This window comes from Vespa velutina, chromosome 9 (assembly GCF_912470025.1).
Source record: "Vespa velutina chromosome 9, iVesVel2.1, whole genome shotgun sequence".
Lineage (NCBI taxonomy): Eukaryota > Metazoa > Arthropoda > Insecta > Hymenoptera > Vespidae > Vespa > Vespa velutina.
In genome coordinates, this window is record NC_062196.1 from 6067977 (window position 1) to 6085516 (window position 17540).

Here is a 17540-nt window from a genome sequence, read left to right on the forward strand (position 1 = left end):
AATGATACAGTTGTATAGGGTACAATCTGTTTATAAGCGACTTTAGAATTTAAACACCTCATATAAATAATCGATATTGTACATACAAATAAGCACTAATTGATAATTATCACTTTATATTAGATCAACTATGCCTACATTCCTTGTACAATTTGTATAATACATATCTCTTAGGCGCATATAGAATTATATCAAAGAATATACTACATACACCTTGGAGATATGAAAGCCAATAGTAATACAAATGTGCATACAAAATACAATGCACTCATTAAATAAGATATACTTTCAATTTGATATATATTAAAATCGAAAAGTGTGAAAGGTAATAGTGAATGTGTCATTCACTTAATATACTTATTGACTACTAAAAGAACTAACTAAACATTTTAAGAATATGTATTGTTAATTTATTATTAATAAGTAGTGCCTGAAATTACTGTATGGTACGCATAGTGAGTTGGATTAGATCAGTATTCATCCCTCACATGTAAGGCAAAGTTGCTACATGAAAATTAAAGTATGAAAGTATAAACATAGGAGACAGTTGGTAGTATGCACTCATATAGTGCAAAATTCTCTTACATATATGTAATATGAGTACTACAAATCTTAATGACAGGTAATAATTAACATATGATTTTAATTTTACATTAAAAATCAATCAAAATCTATCTATATTTTATGTATATTTTATACTATGTTTTATACAAATCAAAAGTAATATCTTTATTTCTACAATTATACATGAAATCACATCAGTATGAAAAATATATATGAATTTTCTTTTAAAAAGGTATAATTGGATAGACACGATACTTTCCTGATTGATAAAAGATCAGTATTGTAGGATATACTGCAATGTACATAAAATACAGTAGGAATAAAATAAAAAGGAAAGTGCTTCTAAAGCATCATTTTTTACAAGGGAATGTTTTTAAATTGTTAAATTTGTAGTAATAGTATAGTTTTACTAATAGATCTCTTTGATCTATTATACTAATACCAGTGGTATATTATCTATAAAATGTATCCGAATTGATTTGATTTAAAATGCTAATATGATATTTCACTAGTGAGATCTTTGTTGAGAAAAGATTTATGGAAGTTCAGTATGCATTTCAATCTTTGTTAAGTACAGAAAAGTGACACATTATTACATAAAATAAATCATTTGAGAGATCTTACATTATATTATATATATATTATGTAATATAGAAAAAGATTTAGATAAATTGGTTATATCACATAATAATATTAAACTGAATAATTTATAATGGGTATACCTTTCTGTGCCATACAAAGACATTTTGCGGTGCTAGTATCACATATTTAATGTAAGTGACACAAAAATTCAAAATGCTTCCAAAATAATCGAGAAACATTTAACAAAATTTTAGAATGCTAATATCAATAACTGTTAATAGTTACGATAATTTAATTCTATAAGATAATGTTCGGCAGCTATCAATGTATGAATTGTATAACGGCGTACAATCGCCACCTGTGCTAGTCTAAGCTATATTTATTTTTTATATATTATGACTTGTTTAGATTAAATTATATAGAAGAAAAATCAGATTTTGTATTCTATCAGATGCGATAACATAACATATTCAATGGTATGTTTAAAGTAATTACACACAAAAAAAAACATTTATCGGTTATAAAAACTTTTTTTTTTTATTTAACAGTATTAATATATTTGACGAAATGTTCAAATGCTATATGATGCACATAAAAATTGTTTGCATAAATAGAATTGTGCGATTTATATTTTAATTCTCTCTCATATTCTTAAATGTAATATGACCAAATCATACACACACACACACACACACACACACATACTGAACCTATCTCTTATAAAATAAAATTAGATTGTAAATATGATAATGATATAACTCACATTCAAACTTGCATGTGTTGCTTGCAATATAATAATTTGTACAATAACATTCATGACCAAGAAATTAATTGTAAATGAAATGTCTGATTGAATATTTGTACTGTGATAGTTCCCCTCATGTTTGTACGTGTACTTGTCTGTAGTTGAATAATATAGTTTTACTTAATATATATATATATATATATATATATATATATATATATATATATATATATATATATTTATATATATATACATATATATATATATACATAATTTTATTATGACGGGGAGATATCACAGTTCTTCAAATATACATATATATAGATCATTTTCATAGAATTGCATTTTTATTCAATTTCTTGTTTTTATTATGGGCAAGCTTATAAAAGAATGAGAGAAGAAAAAATAACTCATGATTCCGTATAAATATGAGAATTATTTAAACTACTCGATAGTCATAAGAGTATATTATTAAGCAGCTGAGTGCAATGTGTTCCACGTGTATTTTAAGCAACAAATGATTGCTTTGGTGTGCGCCTTAAATAAAAGTAACGCAAAAGTGGATCTTTGAATATTAAGAGATATCCACAAAAGAACAACATGATGATAAAAGAAGTTTAAAATAATTATTACAATAAAAAAGATTTCAGATATGATATTGGACATTGCAATTTAAGCTTTTTCTTTTTCTTTTCTTTTTTTTCTTTTTTCTTTTCCTTTTTTTTTTCCTTTTTTTTTCTTTTTTTGGTGGACACGAAAGATTTAATTTGACACTAATTTTACATTAGCAAATGAAAACTAATTTCTTACTCCCAATTGCTCATATAAAAATGCTTGAGATATAATAGAATACAAAACGTGAAAGAACAATTTTCAATATGACATGTACGCAGTAAAAACTCATGTATTTTTTCAAGTATTGTACATTATTCTATAAATATTAGTTATATAAATTATAAATAATAATCGGACTATATGCATTATAATAGTAATTATTATTATGATAACATCAAGCGTATATTATACGCAACGTATTATTATTATTATTATTATCATCATTATTATTATTATTATCATTATTACTATTATTAATTATTAATTATTATCATTATAATAAATGATTTTAAATAACGACGAAAAGGTTATTGAATTCTTAGCTTCTGTTATCCTTTTTTTTTATTGAGAATGTTAGAAAAAAATCGAACCAAAGATATTTACTCTACGTCAGTAATTTTGGATTTTTTCAACCGCAAGAATGTACAATGCTTGCTATAGTGTATTATATTCATTAAAGAATAAAACGTATTTATCACCGTTTGCGATTGTGCAAATCAACGATATTCTACTGTCAACTTGTATTTTATTTATAAAATTTCAATAAGTAAAACAAATTTTTAGTTTATTTACTGTTAATATAATAAAGTGATATTAAAAATTTTTTTAAACTAATAAATCATATTTCTAATTTTAACAATAAAACGACAGTTAAATAATATTCAAAATAAAGAAACATTAAATTTAAAAAATATCATGGATTCTTATGGCTGCGGATGTAAAAATGTTATTATCATAGAAGGAATATTTGGAGAAATTTATCCTGGTATATTTTATGAATCTTAAAAGAATAAATATACAAATATTATATACATTTATACATTTATGTATGTGTATTGGTTTGTATAGATTTATCATGTTACAAAGGAGAGGATTTGAAATATAATCAAGAATCTTTTGAATCTCTAATCGAAGATAGTAATGAAGGTTTCAATGAATTAAAGCCTATAATTGTTAAATCTTATACCATGATAAATAATAATCGAATGGAAGTTACTGTTATCACATGGGGTGCATCTATTGTATCTCTTAAATGTCCTGATAAATTTGGTCATAGTACAGATGTTGTTCTTGGTTTTGATGATTTAAAAAGTACAATACCTAAGATAAAAATATGTTTTATTATTCTTATATTATCTTTCTATTTTACATATTCATTTTATTCATATACTTGTAAAGAAATTTAATTTTCAGGTTACATGAATCCTGTACTTAATCCATTTATCGGATGTGTATTAGGCAGATGTGCAAATCGTATTAGAAATGGTTGTTTTAGTATTAAAGATAAAGATTATGAATTAACTAAGAATGATAATAACCATCATTTACATGGAGGGGTAAAAAGTTATAAGTTTTTATATTTCTATTAAGAAATAATGAAGATGATAAGAAATGCGTCTAGAATTCATTTTAGGCAAATGGATTTGGTCGACAAATTTGGAACTCACATATTGATGACTGTTCTGTTGTTATGAGTTATTTAAGCGAAGATGGAGAAGAAGGATATCCAGGTGCAGTCTTAGCTACAGTCAGATTCAAATTAACACCTGATAATAAATTGGAAATACATATGCGTGCAACAACATCTAAATCAACTATAATAAATATGTCACATGGTTCTTTGTTTAATCTTGCTGGACATGTAAGTAATATATATAATTATCTTATCACATGTATGTATTATTAAATATAATATATATATTTTATAGGATGCTGGTGAAGTAGAATTAAGAAAACATAAAATATTGTTGAACTGTGATCGCTGGACTTTTTCAGATTACTCAGATTCTATACCAACAGGAGCTATCAGAGGAGTAGGTGGAACAATTATGGATCTTCGTATACCAAGAATTTTGGGAGAATATATGGAGAAAGTATTATATTATATAGAAATTATATATATAAACATATTTAAATAATAGCAAAAACAAATAACAAAAAATGATAGAAAATTTATTATTACTATAAAATTATATTTAGAAATACAAGAATATAAATTAAACAAAAACTAAAGAGCCTATACATAGTAGTATTTCATTATACTATAGGTTCCTCCAGGAGAAGGTTTTGATCACAACTTTTGTGTAACAAAAAATTGGCAATCTGATAGTTCATTCGTTGCTCGGGCATTACATATGAAATCCGGACGGTAAACAAATTGTATTTATAAAGTATAGAACTATATTATATTTATTGTATACATATAGTGTTCTAGAAGTCTACTCAAATCAGCCTGGTCTTCAATTTTATACTGGTGGGCGTTTGTTACAACAATTTACTCCTTCCACATTTGTAACATATGATCATTGCGTACATCAACAAAAGGTGAATAATGAAAAATATTTTTCATGTCATTGAACATTTAAGACAGATATTTAATATTACAGTTAAAGACAGATGAAGATATTAACAATTATTTGAGTACAAATGAAGAAAATAAAGAAAATGGAGAGGAATTGTTAACACCTGATGTAAAACCACTTCAGTTTCTTACAGGAAAAAAAGGAGCACATTATAAAAAGAATTGTGCTTTTAGCATTCAACCTCAGAATTATCCAAATGCTATTAATTATGTATGTAAATGTTTATATGATGATACTATAATCTATTTTACTATAATGACAAATACATTTTTTATTTTTATTTTTATTGTTATGATAAATATATTTTTTTTTCAGGCACATTTTCCATGTGCAATTCTGTATCCAGGTCAAGTTTATTGTCATGATCTCACATATAAGTTTGGAATACAACTTGCTAATTATATGTAGATATGGAAATATATAACATACAAAAAAATAAATAAATAAAATTAAAATAGGTAAAAAAATATACTCACGTGTATGTAGTATAATAAATTACAATACACTGATAATACATCTAAGTATTTCTTTTTCTTGCAGCAAAAAATTTAGCTACTGCACCTATTGTATTTCCAAATGAATAGCTGACCGTCAATGAGCGCTGAATCCATCGAGGCAGTGCCTGAATCTTGTAACGGTAACGTATATCAACTAATATTACACTTGAATAATCGTTGATGTGACGTACAGCTCGTCCAATACATTGATTTACTGCTTTCATGCAGGAATTGTTATAGAAGTTCTGTCCAGCATCTGATTTCTATTTAAAAATATTTTTTAAGCAATATGATAACGTGTTTAAATGTATTTAAAAATTAATTTTAAAATGAAAATTAATACATACAACATTTTCATTTAAATATTTGATCTTTTCTTGTAATTCCATTGATTTAATATTAGGATATGGCATTCCAATAATAATAATACATCTTCCCAAATCATCAGAAAAATTTAATCCTTCACTTAGCTTGCCACCTAAAACAAAATGCATACACAATGCATATCTATATATTTGTAATTTGATGTTATAATAATTAATTGTGCATAATAGAGTATATTCTATTACCGATAACGCTAAATAATAATGATCCATTTTGTGGATTTTGCGGAAAATTTATGCTTCGTGCGTATTGTTCTAAAACATCATTAACCTGAAAAAAAATATATATTAAAAAAAAAAAATAAAAAAAAAAAAAAAAAAAAAAAAAAAAATCTGTTAATAAACATATACCTGAGATGTTGATTTCGGTTCGCGGAAGATCTGTTTTTTTAAGCGAATTTTATTTATTACACCAGATTTATATAAATGTTCATACACTATATTTTCATAATCATAAGATGGTAAAAATACGACAATACCGGCTGGTATAACATTACAAAAATTTATCAACATTCTTCCTAATTCATCTAACTGCAAATTTAAAAAAATCATAATTATAGAAAATAATACAAATAACCTGTAAAATCTATTATAGTAGTATACACGTACTAGTTTTGTATTTTGTCTATTTTTAAAATTAAATTCAAATTTTTCACCAGTTGGACCACAGGTGAGAATATTGGATATAATATTTTCTGGAGGTATTACATGATCACAGGAAAATGTTATAATTCGTTCCGGTTTTACGCCAGCTGCCAAAAATAATTGTTCAGTAAATTCAGATACAGGTTCCATGGTTCCACCAGTTAATATTATGGCTCTGGCTTCTGTTACTATCAAAAAATAAAATATCTTTAGATTTAATATTATTTATGTTAACAAAAAGAAATGTATATACCATATATACATACCAACATCATGAAAGTGAGCTGCTGGATTTAATAAAAGGAATTTTAAAATTCCCTGTTCAATGGTAGGGCCAGGTATAACAATTATACGCCCATCAGCACAATTATTTTCCAAACATTCTAAAAAGCTAAGAATTAATGTTAATGGACTATTTATTTCATCTTCATTTTGTCTTACTTCTGAGGATATCATATTCTCTTCCTTATTAACATTACTAATTGACTTTAAGAACTGAGTAATGCCAGATTTATTCTTGTTACTTTCTTGTATTTTAATATCATTACCATATTGATCTATGAAACCTCTCAATTTATGAATAAGTTTAGATTTTTTCACAAAACTGATTAAATCAAAGATATTCAAAGTATCAATTTCGGTTGTTCTTTCAAATTCCTGTATTGTGTATAATTTTGATGATAAGTCACCATTGATATTATCAGTTAGAAGAGATTTTTTTGTAGCTTCAAAAATAGTTAAAAACTTTTTCAAACAGAAGCTTAATTGATTTAAATGAAGTACGTTTTTAGCATTGAATAAAGCTTGATATCTGAAATAAATCATTTTAATGCATAAATAATAATATATATAAGATAGTATTATATTATAATTTCACAATTATATAAAATACATTTAAGTAGAATATAAAATGTAATACTTTTTCTGATACTGTGACAATTGATTACAAGCATGAAGTATATTTCTTCCTGTAATTGCAGCACTGTACATTCTTTCAATAGCTTCAAGTAAATTATGAGCTTCATCGATTATTAAAATATTTCCTTTAATATTTATTCCTGAGCTAATCCTTGTATTCTTATGTAAAATGGAATTGTACGGTACTAATATTAATTGGCCTTCTTGAATAGATCTTCTTACAGTATAATATGGACAGGTACTAAGTTCTTCTCCTTTTTGTATAATTTCTTCAATATCATGAATATCCGATAATAATTCAGCCATCAATGATTCATGATTCCCTGGTAAAAATGGACAACTGTTTGTTGTTTTTAATTTTTTAATATGTTTTTCTTCTTTACACGTAGTTTTTTTTCTTTGTAATTGTAAGCACCGTTCATTGATAAGATTAATATGTTTCAATTTCTTTACATTTTTGTTAATACAATAATTATGCCTAAAATAAATTAAATTATTTATTTTAATTTATATAATATGATGATTATTAAATACAAAAATTACCTAGAAGCTAATGTAACTACAGCTACATTCTCTGAATAAGGACTTCTTTTTAATTCTTTAACAAATTGAGAGAGTTGTGAATGAGTTCTTGAACAAAAAAAAATTTTTGTGTGGAAACTTTGTTGTTCCTCTTCTTCTTCTTCTGCTGAATTTTCTGAATCCGATAATTCATCTACCAGTAATAACTCTTTATCTATTTCATCATTCTGTGGATCTGCTGATACATTATCATCTTTTTCTGTATCAGAAGGCTTTGATTTTAACTTAACATATGCCTTCTTTTCTTTAGTATTCTTCTTTTTAATTCTTTCCTTATATTGTTGCATTTTCTTTTCATATTTAGAAATAGCATCTAATTTAGACTGCAGTTCTCTTTTTTGAAGATTAAATTCCATTTGCTCTGTTTGACATAAAAACCAATCATTGGAGGTAGCTTCAATCATTTTTATCTTATTATCTAAGTCATTAATTTTGGAATTAAGTTCTTCTTTCTGTAATTTTTCATGGTCTATTAGCCATTTTAAGGCACCACAAATGATAGATAATGATTTTCCTGTTCCCGTTGGACTTTCAAATATTCCCAGATTACCATTTTCAATACATTTATATAATTCCTTCATAAATTCTTCTTGTATTTTGTACGGTGTGAAGGGAAATGGAAATGCATCTGGAGTTTCCATATTATACGTATATTGTTATTTAAATGCACTTATTAAAAACATATAAATTACATATACAACTGTAATATTAAAAACTAAAATCTAACACCCACTTCGTTCTATATTATACATTTCAAATATTTATAACTTTTCAATATAAAAATATACTTTAATTTTCTGACATATCCTATTTTATAAGAAGAATATGGTATTAGTCTACATAAAAGAAAAAAAGAAGCAAAAACACAAAACAAATTTCATACAATTCCCACCAAAAGATAAAAGGAAGCATTTCTATGAAGTTACTAAATAACATTTTTAGTAATTTCATAGAAAGTTATTTGTTAATATTGACGAATGATATTGACAATAATAAGTGATATTTAATATATGTATATTAATAAAAATTGATTATATATATTTTTTTTATAATTGATTAATCTATTGCCACAAGCTATATATTTTTAAATAAAAATATGTAAAGGCACAAGTACTATGTTAGTTATTTTGTAATTTCATAATTCGAAAATCGAATGTCATCGATTTCAATTCTCTCGAAATATCTTTAATCGATCGGTCGAAATTTATATACTGTAGACATATGACGTTCCTTTTCCTTTCTAAACCGGACAATTTTGTATTAAAGTAACAATGGCTCTTAATTTAACTGTAAAAGTTCATCCCGTAGTTTTATTCCAAATAGTGGATGCTTATGAACGTCGAAAGGCAGAATCTTTACGTGTAATTGGTACATTATTAGGTAAGATTTGTTTTTGACATAGATTAAATTAATTGTCATCATACTCGTGGAAACTTAAAGTAAAGGTTATGTATACATCAATATTGTATGTGAATTATATGTAAATCATTGCAGGAACTTTGGAAAAGGGAGTCGTTGAAGTAACTAATTGTTTTTGTGTACCACATAAAGAATCTGAAAGTCAAGTAGAAGCTGATCTTTCATATGGTGTTGATCTCTATGATTTGAACCACAGGGTCAATGCTCAAGAAAATATTGTTGGTTGGTGGGCAACAGGCAATGAGGTTATTAATATTTCTTCCATTAAAATATATTTATTTAAATTGTGTTAAAGAATTGTAAAGAAATGTTTGTTATTAAAAAAAAAAAAAAAAAATGAAGAAAATATGTTTCTTACAGGTTACTACTCATTCGTCTGTTATTCATGAATATTATGTACGAGAATGTAATAATCCAGTTCATTTAACAGTAGACACTACTTTAACAAATACTACAAGGATGGCAATTAAGGCTTATGTATGTGTTCCATTAGGAGTACCAAAAGGAAAACAAGGTTCAATGTTTACACCAGTAAAAGTACAGGTAACAATAGAAATATAAAGCTGTTAATAAAACTAAAATATATTTTATTTCAAAGAAATTGTAAGATATTATTATTTTATAATACTTCTATTTTATTTGTAGATTACATGCTACGAACCTGAAATTGTTGGCTTGCAATTGTGTTCAAAGACGCAATTGCAATCCCATGTACCAGTACCTGGTGTTAAAGCTGGTGGAGGAATAGAGCCAATGATGGACCTTGCACAAATTGCAGAAGCTAGTTCTAAATTATCTTTGATGCTAGAACAAGTTCTTAATTATGTAGATGATGTTCTTGCTGGAAAGCAACCACCAGACAATCAAGTAAGTGTACTTTTTTATTATTTTTATAAAAACAATATTATAAATTTAAATTGTTTTAGGTTGGTCGAGCTCTCTTGGACATGGTACATTCAGTACCAAAGATGAGTAGTGATCAATTTGATGAAATGTTCAACAGCAATGTAAAAGATCTTTTGATGGTAGTTGCATTATCACAATTGATAAAAACACAATTGCAACTTAATGAAAAACTTACATTGCTCACAACATTATAATTTTTAAAACTTACAAATATCCTGTATTAATAAAAATAGTGATATGAAATTAAAATGATGTTTTTAGATTTTTATATTTTTTGTTCCTTAGGACATATATTCAAAAAGTAAAATTTTCATACAAATTTTTTAAAGATATATTAAGAAATGTATTTATTTAAAGCTATGTGCTAAAACATCAATACATGAGATATATGTAATATGTTCTAATAAGTTCATATATAAGTTATATTTTATATTATATAAATTAAATTTCACAAGATAATTTCTCTTTGATTATCTATTAAATTAGTCCAATCTGGGACTCTATTTAATTTTAAATAATTTTCTTTTGTTAAGCACCTTGAAGGAAAATCTGCAATACCATATATTGCTCCTCCTAACCAAGCCGTGTAGTTGGGTTTACTTGGAGCTGTATGAAATTTAAATGTTTTTATTTTTAATTTTTCAGAATATAATTCACTCTTCAATAAAGATAACAATTCTGCTTTTAAGCGACTTGCAAAACCTTTAGCCATTACTGTACCACCTATTAATAATATATTCTCTGCTAAGGCACGCCTTATGTCTATTGGACACTATAAATAAATATATAAGTAAATAATTATTATGAAAAATAAAATAATAATATAATATCAATTTACCTTAACAATGGCATCCAAAATCATAGTTGGTATACTAAGATTATCATTATCTCTTTCCCACAGCACTTCATAAGCTTTTTCTCTAATCTCTCCCAAAATAGTAACATATTTTATGCTAGGATAATTAACTGCTGGTGGAGGAACAGGAGCATCTTGAGTTCCTAATTTTTTAGATCTTTCCAATGTAGTAACAAAGCATGTTCTCACTTTTATATCTTCAATTATTTCCTCAGTCAAATCATAATCAGGTGAACTATCCTTTAAATATGTTTTTATATTTCTAAAAAAAATTTTCTTATCTTTTTATCTAAACATTAATAGTAATATGATATGATATTAATTGTAATAGATAACTCACTGATGTATAATATGAGCAGCAAGTGGAAGAGCTTGCCATGCTTTTAAAATTGGTACACCTTCATAAATGGGAATTAATGTTGCCTCTTGATAACCTACATCCAATACTAAGACCGTATCGGTTCCCAATGTACTAATTGTTGCCAAATGTGTTGGTAGAAAAAGTAAAGAGCCAATTTCAAAATGCCGGAACATTACTTTTGCAAGAGTATCTCTAAATTGAGAAGGGGTTAACGAAGATTCTACAATAAGAACTCTTGCATCTTTTGGACTGACCACAACATGCCTATCGTATAAGACAAAAACATTAAAATGATTATTTAAATTTGATATATAATATTATAACTTTACCTGAAGAAAAGTAAATGAAGAAATTCAACAAGAAGCTGATACAAATCTTCTACATCTGAATAATCAAAGACTTTTCTCACTTCCTTTGATTCTGTACATTTGACTTCTGTTTTAATTATGCCTCTTGGTACCGTTTCACCCGCATAACCAAATCTAATTTGTATTTTATATCATATTATCAAAAATGTATAAATATATTGTTATATTTAAAGTATTTACTTACTTTGTATATGCACTGCCAATATCAAATATTACCATTTGTTTATCCGAAATATATCTAACACCTTCATATTCACGAGGCATGTTCGTAGTTTTTATTAATAATCAATAAATAAGTATCCAATAAAAAATATTTTAACAATTATAAGAATACATTTATATGATTTAGATGCAAGTTCTTTCGAAGAACTTTGCATACAATTCTTTTTTATGATATTAAAAATATTGACAGATGACAAGTGTGCTCGAATCAGTGTTGCACTTCTTTTCTGTTTACACGTGGTAAAAAGTTACTAGATGAATCCTTCAGTTATATCGACAAACAGAAATTTGCAATAGTATATATATATATATAATATAATTAATATATACGATAATTGTATAAAATATATACCGATATAGATCATCATTTTTTTTTTTAATAAAATAAACCAATTATAAGGAAAAATTATGACGAATTATATAGACTATCCATAATTTAATATAAAATGATGTATAAGTACATAAATTTGTATTCAAATAGTAATATGTAAAATAATTTAATAAAAATATGTTAATATACAATAAGCAAAAAATTAATAATTATGAAATCAAATTATAATATTAGAAATAATATTTTATTAAATATAAGAAAAGTATTATAGTAGCTTCTCTTATCAACTATCTTTATTTATTTAATTAAAGTACAGAAAAATATATAAATTTATTAAACAATCATCTCAAGTTCTCTGGCATAATCTATAGCAAGTGTAGCTAAGTCTGCACTTGGTATTGGTTCTTCTGCTTTCTTTTCGTGTGTTGTGTTAAAATAAAAATATCCATCCTTAGCTATATTCCAATTTTTTTTAGTAGCGAAAGCTTTCATATCTTTCTCGCTAGATAAATTAAGCATTCTGGAAGCATCCTTAATAGAAATCTTGTCGAATGCACTTTCCATACATGCTCCAATTTCATCGCGAACAGTATTTAATAATATGTCAATGAAAAAATTGTAACATGCAGCTGGCACATTGCCTTTAGCCAAAAATATTTTGTTATATGAACCCTCCATTAAATATTGTTCTAAACTTAATGGATGTCGAATATAAGGATTCGATTGTATTTGATCAGAAGGCAGGAGTTCTAATTCTGTATGAAATTCTGCTACGCGATTTTGAGATAATAAGAATAACAAATTTAAACCCAAAAGTTGATACTTGTAAGCAGATTCAAGTAACCCAGATTTGTAATCAAAATAATAACATTTCAATTGGGCCATGTATCTTTCAAAAGAAGGTATATCTTCTGCAGATATACTCCACTGAGCACCAATTTCTAATATATCTCCTGTAATTAAAGACATACATTTTAATGATAAACACATCGCCAACAATAGAAAGTATTAAAAATGATATTAAAAAAGAAAAAAAAAAAGAAGAAAAAAAATACATACTAGCTATGAGTAATTCATTTTGGCTCGCCGTACTATTAGATGTAGGTAGGAACATTAAATGCGTGAGGCCTACCTGTATAAATCAAACAATGTAAAAAAAATCTCTTTAGACATATATATATATATACACAAAAATAATTAAACTAATATAAAAAAAAAAGAAATAAAGAAAATTACTATTCTTATTACAAAGAGGTTATATTGAAAAAAATAAAAATAAAACTTATTAAATAACGATAATGAAATGTCACCTTTAATTGATTAAGTAATTTGCCACATTTTTTTAAATTACAAGATGGTCTTGTCCACTCTTGTTTTAAATTTTGGTATAAAGAAACAACATCTTTGAGCGCGGCCATGTTCGTTACGGGGAATTAAATGTCATTGGCAAAAGTTTCTGCTAAAGTAAATTCTAAATCTTACAATGCGTTCAGCATAGCACTCAAATAAGTTTCTTGTCTTTTGGAACACATGCCTTGACATAAAATTTTATTGAAATTTATATTCGATACACTTTTATCACAATTTATATTTAGCATTTATTTTATATTTATCTTTGTTTAAAGATACAATTTTTAATACAAATAAGAAGAAAATAAATAAAATCCTATAATTATTAAATAAATTGAATGCAATTGGTCCATCATGATAAAATTAGTATTAGTCGAATATATTATTTTTCAACCAATAATATGAAGATAGTTTCCAACCGAAGACCAATCAGCAGTCTTTAAGAGCAAGAGACGTTGTAACAGAAACTAATAAAACGAATAGAAAAAATCGAGTTTAGCGCATATTCAACAGTTGAATATACTCCTTTAACCGTCTTTCAGTTCATTGCAATTTCCATGAGTATAAAGATATAATTGTTATTTCTTATTTATTTTATAGTTACATTGCGTGTATATTAACATAGTAAGCTATAAAACTGATATAAAAAATCATATTGAAAAATAAAAATAATAATAATAATAATAATAAAAAAAGAAATCAAATAGTAGAATCTCAATTAAAGAAGTAGACTCGAGCAGTGTGGTCTTTACCGGCCTTCAACTTCCTGTTCCCTTAACTGGATACAATGGCGTCTGGAGTAAGTTAGATTCATGCAATTTTCAGCTAAAATCATCGACATTAAAATGAATCAATAACTATATATGATAGATAAAACGTGATTATTAACATATGGTAATTTTTATATCTTAATGTTTTTTACAGACATTGTACACGTACCCAGAAAATTTCAGGGCATATAAGGCTCTGATCGCTGCTCAATACTCCGGCACGCAGATTAAAATTGCCGAAGACTTTGTCTTCGGAGAAACTAACAAGACTGAAGCTTTTTTAAAAAAGTTTCCTCTTGGTAAAGTAAGTCAGACCATATGTCATATTATCTTTCCTTTATGACAGTTGTCCTGTTAATACCTAACCAGCTGCTATATTTCTTATTTGCTGATGTTTTAAGTAGTGAATGTAATTAGTATGTTTATTATTCTAACTAAAATGTGTTTATTTTTAGGTACCAGCTTTTGAAACAAGTGACGGAAAATGCATTACAGAAAGTAATGCAATTGCTTACTATGGTAAATAGAAATATTTTTGATTTTCATATCTCATCATTTTATCCCTTTTTTATTACTATCGCTTTTACAGTTTCTAATGAGCAATTGAGAGGAAAATCTGAACTTGAGCGAACGGAAATCATTCAATGGTTCGGATTTGCAGATTCTGAGATTCTTCCTGCCAGTTGTGCTTGGGTATTTCCATTACTTGGAATTATGCCATACAATAAACAGGTATTAAATGTTTATATATGATTACAAATATATTTATATGCATACATCTTTATAATAATAGTATTGATTTTTGTCCTCCTTCAAAGGCAACGATTGTTGATTCAGATAATTGTTTGTAACAACAGGAGGTAAATAAATATTTGCATGTACTGTAGGTACACAAATATACATGTATATATTTATTTGTATTTGTGTACTTCAAATTGCATACACATAGCTGTTTATATTATAAATTGCTCTGTTTTTTTTTTCTTTTCATTAGATTGAAGAAGTGAATACCTGCAATTTAATAGAAGATTTCATTATTTCAGACTATTGATCATGCTAAAGAAGATGTTCAGAAAGCTTTAACAGCTTTAAATTCTCATTTACTTACGCGAACGTACTTGGTAGGAGAACGAATAACTTTAGCAGATATTAGTGTAGCTATGACTTTACTCCATTTATATCAATATGTTCTTGATCAAAATCTACGCAAACCGTACCAAAATGTAAATCGATGGTTCCAAACTGTAATTTATCAACCTGAATCTATTGCTGTAATTGGTGCCTTTAAATTGGCTGAGAATACACTTGAATATGATCCTAAGAAGTATGCAGAAACGCAAGGAAAGGTATATAAATTGTCTTCAAAATATTTATTTTTATGATGTTCTTTAAAATTATATATGCATACGTATGTGTGTGCGTATATATATATATGTGTATATATATACATATATATATATATATATTTATATATACATATATATTATTTTAGTCTTCATCGAAAAAAGAGAAGAAAGAAAAAGAATCCAAAAAAGAATCAAAGGAATCAAAAGAAGCAAAGTATGAATCGGCAGAAGAACTTGATCTAGCAGATGCAGTTTTAGCTGCAGAACCTAAAATAACAAATCCTTTTGCTTCTTTACCAAAGGGTTCCTTTGATCTTGATGATTTCAAACGATTTTATTCTAACGAAGACGAATCTAAGTCTATACCATACTTCTGGCAAAAGTTTGATCCACAACATTATAGTATCTGGTTGAGTGAATATAAATACAATAATGAATTAACTAAAGTAAGTACATTTATATAATCATAATGCAATGAAGTAACTTCATTTAAATTTATATGTGAGTGTATTAACATATATATATATATATTTTTTTGTTTAGGTTTTTATGTCGTGCAATCTTATTACTGGAATGTATCAACGATTAGATAAAATGCGTAAAGCTTCATTTGCTAGTACCTGCTTATTTGGTACAGATAATGATAGCACTATTAGTGGTATATGGGTTTGGCGTGGACAAGAACTTGCTTTTACAGTATGTTTATGCAGTAATTACTAATTAACTTTTATAAAAAAAATTAATGAATGTGTTCTTGAAAAATATATGGGTTCTTTTGCAGTTATGTTCAGACTGGCAAGTGGATTATGAATCATATAGTTGGACAAAATTAGATCCATCCGATGAAAAGACAAAGAAATTGGTACATCAATATTTCAGTTGGATTGGTACTGATAAAGAAGGGCGTGAATTTAATCAAGGAAAAGTCTTCAAGTAAAATTTAACATTTGCTTACAGATACATAACGCTCCATTCAGAGGCAATAAATGTAAAAACTGACAATTTATTAAACTTTATCCCTATAAAGCCTTTAATCCTATTTCCAGTATATATTTTTTAGCACATGTAATGATTGAGTTTTATCATCTAATATCCCTATAATGTTATTTAAAAAACAAACATTTTTATGTTATTTCATATATGTACAATAATCAGATTTCAATCAAAAGTTTTACTCAAACTATGACTTAAAGACTATTTGGGTTGAAACATGAAAGTATACTGGATACTTGTTTTATTATAATTGCTTTGTGAAAATAAATTCTCCTGTGAATGGAACATAACAAAAGCGTTTCTACTTGTTATTGTATATTTTTTAATCTATATAAGAGTGAATTATATCAGAAAAATGATCACGATATTTTGTTATGTCACAATGTTTTCATCGAATCATTATTATAATGAATTTTAATATGTTTAATAATTTGTTTGATTTAAATAATGTTTTATAAGATTTTTAATTTGAGCCTATTGGTTGTTTTTATTGAATACTACACAA

The 17540-nt window shown here is 26.2% G+C and overlaps 6 protein-coding genes across 14 annotated transcripts; 3 read left to right on the top strand and 3 right to left on the bottom strand.

Annotated features, from left to right (window-relative positions):
- The first annotated feature begins 2138 nt into the window (after positions 1 to 2138).
- LOC124951497 (galactose mutarotase-like) lies at positions 2139 to 9458 on the top strand. 4 transcript variants are annotated; one of them, XR_007101621.1, is made up of 9 exons: positions 2139 to 3491; positions 3575 to 3817; positions 3920 to 4062; positions 4140 to 4367; positions 4435 to 4599; positions 4774 to 4874; positions 4933 to 5050; positions 5113 to 5546; positions 5629 to 9458. XR_007101621.1 is itself a non-coding variant. In XM_047499981.1 (9 exons), the coding sequence occupies exons 1-9, from the start codon at positions 3422 to 3424 to the stop codon at positions 5494 to 5496; spliced, it is 1347 nt and encodes a 448-aa protein (XP_047355937.1). In that variant the 5' UTR covers positions 2139 to 3421; the 3' UTR covers positions 5497 to 9458. The 4 variants fall into 4 exon arrangements, 3 of the variants coding, with proteins under 3 accessions (XP_047355937.1, XP_047355936.1, XP_047355938.1); XM_047499981.1 differs by having other exon boundaries at positions 5113 to 5298; positions 5404 to 9458; XM_047499980.1 differs by having other exon boundaries at positions 5113 to 9458.
- Positions 4658 to 9013, bottom strand: LOC124951496 (ATP-dependent DNA helicase DDX11). 6 transcript variants are annotated; one of them, XM_047499979.1, is made up of 9 exons: positions 8075 to 9013; positions 7533 to 8009; positions 7162 to 7424; positions 6880 to 6996; positions 6578 to 6795; positions 6320 to 6499; positions 6155 to 6239; positions 5933 to 6063; positions 4658 to 5848 (listed from the first exon to the last, which is right to left on the bottom strand). In XM_047499979.1, exons 1-9 carry the CDS (start codon positions 8752 to 8754, stop codon positions 5606 to 5608), a joined length of 2394 nt encoding a protein of 797 aa, XP_047355935.1. In that variant the 5' UTR covers positions 8755 to 9013; the 3' UTR covers positions 4658 to 5605. The 6 variants fall into 6 exon arrangements, with proteins under 6 accessions (XP_047355935.1, XP_047355933.1, XP_047355931.1 ...); XM_047499977.1 differs by having other exon boundaries at positions 4658 to 5482; positions 5650 to 5848; positions 6578 to 6801; positions 6880 to 7424; XM_047499975.1 differs by having other exon boundaries at positions 4658 to 5482; positions 5565 to 5848; positions 6578 to 6801; positions 6880 to 7424.
- On the top strand, positions 9332 to 10687 carry LOC124951499 (eukaryotic translation initiation factor 3 subunit F). The gene is made up of 5 exons (XM_047499985.1): positions 9332 to 9493; positions 9608 to 9777; positions 9893 to 10075; positions 10178 to 10399; positions 10459 to 10687. Exons 1-5 carry the CDS (start codon positions 9385 to 9387, stop codon positions 10630 to 10632), a joined length of 858 nt encoding a protein of 285 aa, XP_047355941.1. The 5' UTR covers positions 9332 to 9384; the 3' UTR covers positions 10633 to 10687.
- Positions 10688 to 10767: 80 nt separating this feature from the next.
- On the bottom strand, positions 10768 to 12487 carry LOC124951498 (actin-related protein 10). The gene is made up of 5 exons (XM_047499984.1): positions 12208 to 12487; positions 11985 to 12137; positions 11635 to 11919; positions 11277 to 11556; positions 10768 to 11210 (listed from the first exon to the last, which is right to left on the bottom strand). Exons 1-5 carry the CDS (start codon positions 12285 to 12287, stop codon positions 10887 to 10889), a joined length of 1122 nt encoding a protein of 373 aa, XP_047355940.1. The 5' UTR covers positions 12288 to 12487; the 3' UTR covers positions 10768 to 10886.
- A 364-nt stretch (positions 12488 to 12851) lies between these two features.
- On the bottom strand, positions 12852 to 14048 carry LOC124951500 (26S proteasome non-ATPase regulatory subunit 8). Its single transcript, XM_047499986.1, has 3 exons — positions 13887 to 14048; positions 13636 to 13708; positions 12852 to 13529 (listed from the first exon to the last, which is right to left on the bottom strand). Exons 1-3 carry the CDS (start codon positions 13992 to 13994, stop codon positions 12910 to 12912), a joined length of 801 nt encoding a protein of 266 aa, XP_047355942.1. The 5' UTR covers positions 13995 to 14048; the 3' UTR covers positions 12852 to 12909.
- A 479-nt stretch (positions 14049 to 14527) lies between these two features.
- Positions 14528 to 17330, top strand: LOC124951929 (elongation factor 1-gamma). Its single transcript, XM_047501058.1, has 8 exons — positions 14528 to 14725; positions 14851 to 15000; positions 15152 to 15215; positions 15286 to 15428; positions 15740 to 16042; positions 16189 to 16488; positions 16586 to 16738; positions 16824 to 17330. Exons 1-8 carry the CDS (start codon positions 14714 to 14716, stop codon positions 16977 to 16979), a joined length of 1281 nt encoding a protein of 426 aa, XP_047357014.1. The 5' UTR covers positions 14528 to 14713; the 3' UTR covers positions 16980 to 17330.
- The last annotated feature ends 210 nt before the right edge of the window (positions 17331 to 17540 follow it).

Coding starts and splice junctions, on each gene's coding strand:
- LOC124951497 (XM_047499980.1), top strand. CDS start 3,422: ATGGATTCTTATGGCTGCGGATGTAAAAATGTTATTATCATAGAAGGA. Junction 4,600..4,773: donor TGGGAGAATATATGGAGAAA/GTATTATATTAT, acceptor ATTATACTATAG/GTTCCTCCAGGAGAAGGTTT. Junction 5,051..5,112: donor ATTGCGTACATCAACAAAAG/GTGAATAATGAA, acceptor TTAATATTACAG/TTAAAGACAGATGAAGATAT.
- LOC124951496 (XM_047499975.1), bottom strand. CDS start 8,754: ATGGAAACTCCAGATGCATTTCCATTTCCCTTCACACCGTACAAAATA. Junction 6,240..6,319: donor AACCGAAATCAACATCTCAG/GTATATGTTTAT, acceptor ATTTTTTTTCAG/GTTAATGATGTTTTAGAACA. Junction 5,849..5,932: donor AATATTTAAATGAAAATGTT/GTATGTATTAAT, acceptor ATTTTTAAATAG/AAATCAGATGCTGGACAGAA.
- LOC124951499 (XM_047499985.1), top strand. CDS start 9,385: ATGGCTCTTAATTTAACTGTAAAAGTTCATCCCGTAGTTTTATTCCAA. Junction 9,778..9,892: donor GGTGGGCAACAGGCAATGAG/GTTATTAATATT, acceptor TGTTTCTTACAG/GTTACTACTCATTCGTCTGT. Junction 10,400..10,458: donor AGCAACCACCAGACAATCAA/GTAAGTGTACTT, acceptor AAATTGTTTTAG/GTTGGTCGAGCTCTCTTGGA.
- LOC124951498 (XM_047499984.1), bottom strand. CDS start 12,287: ATGCCTCGTGAATATGAAGGTGTTAGATATATTTCGGATAAACAAATG. Junction 11,557..11,634: donor GCTGCTCATATTATACATCA/GTGAGTTATCTA, acceptor AATTTTTTTTAG/AAATATAAAAACATATTTAA. Junction 11,211..11,276: donor TTTTGGATGCCATTGTTAAG/GTAAATTGATAT, acceptor ATTTATTTATAG/TGTCCAATAGACATAAGGCG.
- LOC124951500 (XM_047499986.1), bottom strand. CDS start 13,994: ATGGCCGCGCTCAAAGATGTTGTTTCTTTATACCAAAATTTAAAACAA. Junction 13,709..13,886: donor AATTACTTAATCAATTAAAG/GTGACATTTCAT, acceptor TGATTTATACAG/GTAGGCCTCACGCATTTAAT. Junction 13,530..13,635: donor AAATGAATTACTCATAGCTA/GTATGTATTTTT, acceptor CTTTAATTACAG/GAGATATATTAGAAATTGGT.
- LOC124951929 (XM_047501058.1), top strand. Junction 15,001..15,151: donor AAAAGTTTCCTCTTGGTAAA/GTAAGTCAGACC, acceptor GTTTATTTTTAG/GTACCAGCTTTTGAAACAAG. Junction 16,043..16,188: donor ATGCAGAAACGCAAGGAAAG/GTATATAAATTG, acceptor ATATTATTTTAG/TCTTCATCGAAAAAAGAGAA.